Here is a 10,483-nt window from a genome sequence, read left to right on the forward strand (position 1 = left end):
CTCCATATTTGTGCACCCACCGAGGCCATAGGGCTGCAGCCTGGCTGGACTGCCATGGGCAGGAACCACCTCCATGGCCCAGCAGGCAGGACCCAGCATGGGAGGGCAGAATGGGGCAGTGAAACTCATTGCTGCTGCCAACACTGGGACCCTCGGACCAGCTGCACCACCAGCAGTGCAAGGAGTAACAGATGGGGGGCTGCATGCTGTTCTTACACACAGGGCTGTGGGTCTACCCTGTCACCATAGCCTGGCCACCACTGCTGCTCCCCTCAGGTTTCCTGCGCTGCCCACCACCCCACTCAGCACATAGAGCTGAGGCCTGAGGGGAGTGGTGGCAGTGGTGGCCGCTGGACCATGATGGCAGGGTAGAATGTGAGTGGCTGGCAACAGAAGGAGGAGAGGGCAGTGAGGCCCATCCCATCCCACCCCATCTTTTACTCCTCACACTGCTGTTGGTGCAGCTGGCACAGGGGTCCCAGCAGTGGTGGCAGCAATGAGCCTTGCCACCCCATTTTGTCCTCCTGCACTGGGTCCTGCCTGACTGCAGAGGCAGGTCCTGTCCATGTTAGTCCAGCCAGGTTGCAGCCCCAAGCCCAATGTTGGTGTACAAATCCGAGGCAGCACATGCCCCTACGTGCCCCCCCCATGTGCTGCCTGTGCCCCACCCCCGCTCCCGCTCCTGCCCTATAGACTTACCTGCAGGGAGATGCAGGAGCTCCTATCCATGCTACCTTACTGCTGCCTGCAGATGGTGCCCCTTGCCTGATACCCCTCCCCCCCAATCCCTAAGCAGCCCCTTCCAGGCTGAAATGCTGCCAGCCTGCAAAGAGAAATTTATGGTTTCCTGCATTTCTCACCTTTAAAGGAGAATCCATTTTTAAAGTTTGTTTACAACTCTTTCATATGTTCTTGCGACCCATTTTTAGGTTGTGACCCATGTGTTGAGAAACACTGATCTAGTCCAATCCCCTGCTCAAAGCAGGACCATCCCCAACTACATCATTCCAGTCAGGGGTTTGTTGAACCAGGCCTTAAAAACCTCCAAGGAGGTTACCACCTCTCTAGGTAACCTGTTCCAGTGCTTCACCATTCTCCTAGCGAGATAGTTTTTCCTAATATCCAAACTAAACTTCCCTTGCTGCAACTTGAGACCATTGCTTCTTGTTTACAATGTAATGAGTTTCAGTGCTTTAAATTAACCCGTGTTAAATGAAATATAATTTCTGTATGGTAGTCAAATTTCTGACAAGTGGAGAAGTCAGAGGAGCCTCAAAGTGTCCCTTGCATTCTAGCCTGGAAAGTACAGGTCGGCTCAAAGGCTTCCTCCCCACCTGTCCAAAACACTGCACTTCTGCCATGTTTAAGAGCGCTGTAACTTTATAGGGCTATACAAAGTGCTCTAAATTACAGTACTATAAAGTATTCACAGAGCACTTACATACAGACCCTAGGTTTTTCTGCTTCCTGGTAAGTGCCCTAGCCACTAGGTTTTTCTTCCCATAGATTTCATAGACGTTAGGGCTGGAAGGGACCTCGAAGATAATCGAGTCCAGCCTCCTGCCCCAGGGGCAGAAAGTCAGGTACGGTTAAAGGATCCCAGCAAGATAAGCATCCAAACATTTCTTGAATGAGTCCAGAATAGGTGCCTGCACCTCTTCTGAAGGGAGTCTATTCCAGGTCTTGGGGCCTCAGACAGTAAAGAAATTTTTTCTTATGTCCAGCCTAAATGGTCTTGGAGGAGTTTATCCTATTCTGTTAAAACACTGGAATGTACAGAGTCTCGTCCTCACTGCATGCACAATAGGATCATAAACTTTGAGAACATGCCAAAAGAAGCAGTTACATGGCTTGATAACTGTGATTTGGGTGCAAAAGAAAGAAGTAGGGTTATGCCTTTAGTGTTAAAATGCACAGCTTTATATTTACCATCACTCATCTAGTCCTCTTCCCCACTCCTTCCTCTCTCCATAGATGATGACAACCTCAGCCTCAGTATAACCATGGATGTTTTTTCTGAGCTTGTGTAGATAATTACAAGATATTAAGAAGTGGTTTCAGGGGTATATCATACTGTGAAGCCTATTCAAGGACTGTAGTCTAGCTGTAGTTAGGTCTCCATAGGCTGACCAAAGTTGCTTATTAAGGCAGGATGTGGACTATTTTAATGAAACCTTCTGTATAGTTTACATTTTTTGCTGTCACCTGATCAGTCTTCTTATGTAATCTGGGTTATGGTATCTATTGAGCACTTGGTGTAACTTCTTCAAATATATCTCAAATACTTTTGATAAGCACAAACATGTTTAGTTTTTTAGCTTTACTGCCTGCCAAAAGGTGTAACTCTTTACATTGGCAGTCTTTGAGAACTTCAACATGTCATCAGCTAACACAAAATTAGACTTAACTGTACTGGAAAAAGCTCTGTGTTTGGTTAAAAGGCAGACACTGCACTCACTTTCTCTCTCTCTCTCTCTCGTGCACACACATGTGCACATTCAAAATCAAGTTTGCAAATACAGGAGCCTACAGAAAATATCATACATCAGATAGCCATGTGTCTCAGTGATATTTAAGTAAGACAAGCGGTGTCACCCTCCATCTACAAAACTGGGAACATGTTCTAGTTTCATTCCTGAAAGACAATGCCAAGCCATAATCTGACCAAGTACAGAATCAAAGATAATAAGAAGTCCTTTTTTAAATACATAGGAGGTAAAAAGAAGGTGCCGAATAATGTGGGGCCTCTGCAGGACAAGCTTGGTAATCTGTTAGTAGCACAGGATGACAAAGCTAATCTCTTTCACAGATTCTTTGCTTCCATTTTTCTGAGCAGGGACTGGGACATCCCCCCGCCACTGGGATTCCGAATGGACCCAGGAGAGGTGCAGCCAGGCCTAGAGTCAGTGAGGACCTAGTCAGGGAACTTCTGGAGGGACTAGATGTATTCAAATCAGCAGGTTCTGATGATCTTCACTCCAGAGTGCTTAGGGAGCTGGCAGAGGTCATTGCAGGACCCCTGGCACAGCTCTATGAGCACTCGTGGTGCTCTGGTGATGTGCCTGACAACTAGAAAAGGGCCAATGTGGTCCCCATTTTCAAAAAAGGGAGGAAGGAGGACCCAGGAAACTATAGGCCCATTAATGTTATCTCAATCCTGGGGAAGCTCTTTGAAAAAATTATCCAGGAGCAGATCTGCAAGGGGCCAGCAGGGGAGTTTATGCTTAGGGGCAATCAACACGGGTTCATTGGAGGCAGGTCCTGTCAGACCAACCTGGTGGCCTTCTATGACCAGGTCACAAAAGCCTTGGATGTAGGTGTTGTGGTGGGCATAGTCTTCCTGGACTTTACGAAAGCCTTCAACACTGTCTCTCACCCCATCCTCATTAAAAAATTAGGCATTTGTGGTGTTGACACCTACACAGTCATACAGTCGATGCCTACACAGGGTCGCAAATTGGCTGGATGAACATGGGCCGCCAATGTGGGGACATGGTCAGGAAGGCTAACCACACCTTGTCATTCATCCATAGATGCATCACGAGCTGGTCCAAGGAGGTGATCTTCCCTTTCTATGCGACATTGGTCAGGCTGCAGTTGGAGTACTGTGTCCGGTTCTGGGAACTGCACTTCAGGAAGGATGTGGACAGCATGGAGAGGGTCCAGAGGAGGGCCACTCACATTATTAGGGGGCAGCAGGGCAGGCCCAATGAGGAGAGGCTAAGGGACCTGAACCTGTTCAGCCTCCACAAGGGAAGGCTGAGGGGGGACCTGGTGGCCACCTGCAAACTTGCCAAGGAGGACCAGCAAGCAGTGGGAGAGTCCCTGTTCCCTGAGCACTACTGGAGGTAACAAGGAACAACGGCCATAAGTTGACTGAGAGTAGATTCAGGCTAGATATCAGGAGGCACTACTTCATGGTCAGGGCATCTAAGAGCTGGAACCAATTTCCAAGGGAAGTGGTACTTGCCCCTACCCTGGGGGTATTCAAAAGGAGGCTCGATAGCATCCTTTCCTGCCCATGGCAGGGGGTCAGTCTAGATGATCTGCTTAAGTCCCTTCCAACCCTACCAACTATGAAACTATGAAAATCTTGCATAATGCTACACAATAATTTTTTTAAATTGTAGGCAAGAAGAGAGACACACATCTTGGAGGACAAAATCTTGCCCATTCTAAATCTCCTTAGTTCCTTTTGTATTGCTTTCCTGAGGATAACGTTTTTAAAACACTCCCATTGCCTTAACTCTGCTCCAACCTTTTTTCATTGACCTCAGTGGGAGCTATAATAGAGCAATTTGAAAGCATCATAAAATTTCATCCCTAATCTCCATACCGCTTTACATTCCTTACTGAATGTTTTGCTCATTCTAGTATCTTCCAATAATAATTCTTCCAATAATATTTTTGCCACAATTTTTGTCAGCATTGTCTCTTGCTCTATTTTCACCTTTCTCTAACTCATAGTATTTCTCTAAGCTGTATTTTTTACTTTGTCTCCTACCCCACTCACTCACCATTACTGCACTGCCTTTCTACCCCATTCTTTTTGCCCCTCTTTCTTTATAATTCCCCTAGTTTTCCTTGTGGTGGCAACTGACCTGTGGATTCTCCTTATTCTCCAAATGGGGATATGAGGTTGTTTTAGAGCATAAGTTAGGGATTTTGGTGGTGTCACCTTATAACACAGATATTGGCTCTTCATGCCACAAAGTGTGGAGCTAAGCAATAACTTCCCTAAATCCAAGGCTGCTAGTGACTGGAGAAGGGGCTAGATATGAAGCTGAGGCTTTGGTTCCGACCTCTTCCTACTTAAGGCTGACAAATCTATCAAAATTATCAACCAGATCCTCTCTACATATTTTCTGCTCAATAATTATTAATGTGTGATATTCATACTAATGGAGAGAGTATATTGTGTAGAGCTGATGTGGGGCGGGGACAGCCAGGAGAGCTGCTTTGGATCTAGACTTTAGTGTTGCCTAAGAACATTAGCACTTCTGGCAACAGGTAGGAATGGCTATAGTGCTCTGTGCCTTACTGCACTACACCATTTTTCACTGACTTGCAATGGGAAGCCTGAAGCAGGAGGGAGTGGACAGAGATTTTCTGTGAGTGTACCCAAATGTTGAAATCACAGAGTATAAGGACATCCTAAGATATACACAAGCCTCATAAGAGGCTTTGTTTAAGGGAGATTGAGGCTGAGAGGAGGGGATAAAGAATAACAAGGAGGTTTTGTGAGAAGATGATGGTAAATAGTGAAATAAAAGATTTAGGGAGAACAACAGGGGGAAAACACTGGTGTGTGTGTGTGCGCGTGTGCGCGCATGTGTGTGTACATGCAAAGGAGTGGAATAGCAGGAAGGCTGTAATACATCTCTGCTATACCAAAGAACTACTGCTTCTGATCTAAGATTTTATTCCAGACTTATCACTGTTATACCGAAGATCCAGCTCTGTACATTTTGCCTAGAACCTTATGTCCGTGCTTCAGTCTTCTTCTGTGAAAGACACTTTCAAAAGAATTAGGACATTTAGTTTTCCTACAGCCAATTTAATATGTTTTAATGACAAACAGAATGAATAGAGACAATTCTTCAATCCAAAACATACAAAATGTATTGTACTGTTTGTGCAGTGAAAACTAATGCATACTAAAATACCAATGAAAGAAACATTATCAGGTTTTAAGGTGGATTTTAATAAGGTTTACATCCAAATTACTTTTATGCAGTACTTAACATAAGGGACAAATTCAACATTTTCAGAAAAGTATGTAGAAGAAATTAATAATTTTCTAAAGACACAGAAAAGAGCATCTACCAAGAGGTACTTATAAGTGCTTTTTTAACATTTCAAAGAGAAGAAAATGCAAAGGCAACTTATTGTTTACCATTTAGAAGAACATGCTAAAACTTACTGTACAAGTAGTATGTATTATGAAAAAGTAGATTTTCATAGCACTATAGAATAAAAATTAGTCCTTTCTCAATGAGAATTTCAAAATTTGTTAGCAACGCACTAGACATAAAAAACTTCCTTTCTTGGTTTATTATATTTAAGGTTTCTACATTGTTCTTTATAATGTTAATGTAAGCAAATGCATCTTTTACAAACAGAAAGAAAAAAGAATAACTTGGGATATAAAACTTTTCACAACACAGTTGGACTTTGCAGATTTTCTTAGCATTGGGAGCTACTAAATTTTACAGCTGAAACATCACTATGAATTCTTCTCTGGAATTTTAATTGTGACAGTCTTAACTTCTGTATATTCATGAAGGCCATATTCTCCCCTAGATAAGAAACAACAACAATGCTTATTGCAATGATGCTATATGAGTGATATCTCAGAAGATTTTGCTTTAGTATTGTATGTAAGTTTGAGTTTTCTTGTCTTTTTCTGAAGCTTTTTATACAGTGAAGCTCCCCAAGAAACATGTTAATAAACTTTCTTTTTGGCATTAAACATTGGGCATTTTTACATGTGTTCTGGGGGTGGAGGCACTACTCTGAGAACAGCTCTAATAAAAGCTGTCACAGCAGCTCGTGTATCAGCATCCCCTCATGTTGAATGGGCTTTAGTTAAAGCACCATTGCCATTTTGAAGCATTGGGATGCTGCTTATATGTGAGATAAGGAGGCTGCCAGAGGCACTCTAATTAGCACACTCCAGTAGACTCAATTAATTTTGCCTAGAACTTTATGTCCATGCTTCAGTCTTCTTCTGTAAAAGACACGTTCAAAGAATTAGGACATTTAGTTTTCCTACAGCCAATTTAATATGTTTTAATGACAAACACAATGAATAGAGACCGTTCTTCATTCCAAAATGTACAAAATGTATTGTACAGTATGTCCAGTGAAAACTAATGCATGCTAAAGTACCAATGAAAGAAACATTATCAGGTTTTAAGGTGGATTTTAATAAGGTTTACATCCAAATTACTTTTATGCAGTAATTAACATAAGGGACAAATTCAACATTTTCAGAAAAGTATGTAGAAGAAATTAATAATTTCTTCTTTCTGTATAAAAGGCTTCAGAAAAAGTGTCTTCTTCTGTAAAAGACACTTCCAAAGAATTAGGATGTTTAGTTTTCCGACAGCCAATTTAATATGTTTTAATGACAAACACAATGAATAGAGACTGTTCTTTAATAAGAAACATTATCAGGTTTATCTAAAATTTTATACCAGACTTATCACTGTTATACAGAAGTTCCAGCTCTGTACATTTTGCAGACTCTGGAGCAGACTCAATTAATCAACATACTGTAATTACAGAGCTTCAGAGCAGCCTCCCCCCTTGTCTATAGGCATCAACTTAACACGTCTCTAAATTAAATTTCTAAGCCGCCAAATCTAGGCTTTATTCTACACAGCAAAATGTTATAGTGAATGGCTATGTGTAGATGAAATGAGGGGCGTGTGTGCACAGCACTTTAAAGTCGGCTAAATGCTTTTGCACTGCTTAAGTGGTGTCAGTGTTTGCACACCTTAGCAGTGTATCACATTAATTGCAGCCACTGTAGGAAATTTGGCAGTGTAATAAGCCTTAAATGACTTGGGGCGCAGCTCTGTGCAGGTTTGTGGCTCTGTAGGAAACCCTGCAGGCAGCCTGGCAGCAGCCCGGGAAGGCAGGCTCCACCCAAGAAAAGTGGTAAGCCTAATACCCCCACCCCACCCCACCTCACCCCCAAGCCTGCCTGAGTTGCTCAGGGGCCCAGTGCTTCTCTCCCATCCCCCACCCAAACCAGGTGCCTGTGGGTGGGTGCCACCTGGGTGGGGGCCGCCACTGGTGCCAAGGGAAATACGAGCCCTCCCACCGCAGCCCAGGGACCACTCCACCCACTGGCAGCTCACCTTCCCCTCCCCACCACCAGACAGCCAGGTAAGTCAATGGGGTGTATGCACAACACAGGGGTTTAATCAGCCCAAAATTGAAGTGGTGTTTTTAAAAACCCAGTGCTTCAATTTAGGGCCCTCATTTGATCCACACACGCTGAATGACAATGACTGTGCCAAATGACAGAAAAAAATGTTGCTGCTACAAAACTGTCAACCTGGAAATGCTTTCTAAAACTTTTGAAAATGTTGTATATTATTCCTGACTTCAGACTAACACAGCTAACTACCTCTGACTTACAGTATGGAAGTGATAGATTGACATTTCCTAAGAGCCTTGTTACACTTCACACTGTGAGCTGCACATATGTTGATTGGTGTTAGTGCTAGCTTGAGTTTGGAGCAGTCACACTTCAGGCTAGCAAGAGCCTGGAGGACTGAAAGGCAAGAATATCTACCCCTTCCATTCTGAGCTTCCCTGCCCCAGGGCTCCACACCCTGCTCTTTGGGGTTCCCCCCAACCTCCCTGCCCCTACCTACTTGTAGCTGCCCAGCTGTATAGCCATGGGGAGCAGACAGAGAAGGGTTAATCTGCCTTCCCAGTTGCTGCTGGCAGATGCTGCTGTTTTAGAGGCTGAGCCTACCTACAAAGCAGCAGCAGCAGTATCCAGGCAGGCAGATTAACCCTTCTCTGCCTGCTCCTTTGAGACATAGTGTGAACAGCTACAAATAAGTGAGCAGGGGGAGGGAAAGAGGGCCATGAGTGGTGATCTGGGGTGCTGGGGAGGGCAGGGGAAGCAGTGGGCCTCATCTAGGGCAGCAGATGGGAGCAGGGGAGTGGTTGTTTGCATTAAGGTGTATCCTAGAGCGGCTACACCGTAGTGTAACACAAGTTGGGTAGCATGGATCAGAAATAATCCTGGCCTGGAGTGGCATAATGAGTGCTTAAAACCAGTTTCAGGTGTTAATGTGCAGACACTCCGGGTGAGTTCCAGGAGCTGCACAAAATTACCATGTAACAAGGCCTCAAGACTCAAAGTGTTTGCTCTCAAGTCTTATGTAGACAACACAATAAGCAAGGAGCAGGGATTTTTTGTGGGTAATAGAACTGAGGTGTAAAGGCCAAGATGGTCCAGAAAACATGCAAGAAGTAAGGATTTTGTGGGTAATATTTTTTATTAGACCAGCTGCATTGTTGGGATAGACTTAGACAAGCTCTTGAATACAGTGCGTTCTTCTTCACGTCTTTTTCACCAGTGAAGCTCGTCAAAAGCTTACCTAAGTCTATCCCTGCCATGCAGCTGAAGCAATAAAAGATATTGCCTACAAAAATCCTTGTCTTGTGTATGCTTCCTAGACCATCATGGTCACAATGTCAATTCATGGCCCCAACTCTATTAATAATAAACCGATCATAAAAACCTTTAATTAGTCAAAAAATTTCAAGTCTGACTAATCCCTAGTATATCACAGTAGCCCTTTAAACTTCACACTATGAAATCAGAATTGCCTGCATACTTAGATAGTTCATATTTTCTTTAAAAACATATGCAGCGTGTTTAGACATGTAATTGTTTTTAGCACAGTAAGCTTCAGCGTGATACGCATGTTGCCTTTCACAGCCAATTTGCTAGATATGAATATGAGAAAAAACAGGCTTATCTACTATTAGGACACTGAGAGAAATCTTTTCCTGGGTTTTTTTCCAACTTCTTCAAGGAGGCATCTTGTTAATTCTAGCAGTCAGTAATTTACACTGTAGCAGCAAAATGGGATAATAGCCACTGTAATAGTTACTTATGGAGCTTTCTGTTAAAGCTTGTGAAAGTTTATGGGGCCTGACACATTTCCTTTCTTGTTACTCAGCAGATTTTTCTCATGCATTTGTTTCAGTGTTAAACATGTTTTTTCTAAATGATGTTTAGAAAAATGTTTGACATTAAAATTAGTTTTCTCTGGCAATGCTTCCTTTTTTTATGATCCAGATTTCTGTTAGATATCTGTACTAGTGCCAAGTTCCTGGATGCCCCATACCCCTCTATTGTATTTTATGATACAGTCAGTTAACAAATTAATATAGATGAAACTTTGCTGTTTTATAGAATCATAAATTCATAGAAAAGTAGGGTTAGAAGGGACCTCAGTAGCTCATCTAGTCTAACCCTCTGCTCAAAGCAGGACCACCCCCAACTAGATTATCTCAGCGAAGGCTTTGTCTAGCTAGGTCTGAAAAGCGTCCAAGGCTGGAAACTCCACAACTGCTCTGGATAACTTGTCCAGCGCTTTGCTACCCGTGTAGTGAGAAAGTTATACCTCTTTAGAAACTGGCAAATGGCTGCTCTCAATTCACTTTTGAAAAATCAGAAGGTATAATGTTATTTCATGGAACAAGCTTACATCATGTGATTTCCTTCACTATGTTACTCATTTACATGGCTCACTTACTAATATTAAGACTAGTGATTGAATAAGCCAGTTCAGATAAAAGAAGTGACCCAAATTGAAAATGAACCAAACCTCAAATATTCAGGGTTCCAGCCCTACTTGTGTGTGTGTGTGTGTGTGTGTGTGTGTGTGTGTGTGTGTGTGCGTGTGTGTGTGAGAGAGAGAGAGAGAGAGAGAGAGAGAGAGAG

General features: G+C 43.2%; 1 protein-coding gene across 3 annotated transcripts in view; it reads right to left on the reverse strand.

The window, feature by feature from the left end:
- Positions 1-5,683: 5,683 nt before the first annotated feature.
- The window catches only part of ALDH1A1 (aldehyde dehydrogenase 1 family member A1), a 53,229-nt gene continuing 48,429 nt past the window's right edge, over positions 5,684-10,483 (reverse strand). For all 3 annotated transcript variants that reach the window (XM_019554985.1, XM_019554987.1, XM_019554984.1), the window contains one exon: positions 5,684-6,299. In XM_019554985.1, the coding sequence (XP_019410530.1) occupies positions 6,227-6,299 (73 nt within the window). In that variant the 3' untranslated portion in view covers positions 5,684-6,226. The remainder of the gene's footprint in view (positions 6,300-10,483) is intronic.

The sequence above is a fragment of the Crocodylus porosus genome, unplaced genomic scaffold (genome assembly GCF_001723895.1).
Source record: "Crocodylus porosus isolate Cpor-Errol unplaced genomic scaffold, CroPor_comp1, whole genome shotgun sequence".
Lineage (NCBI taxonomy): Eukaryota > Metazoa > Chordata > Crocodylia > Crocodylidae > Crocodylus > Crocodylus porosus.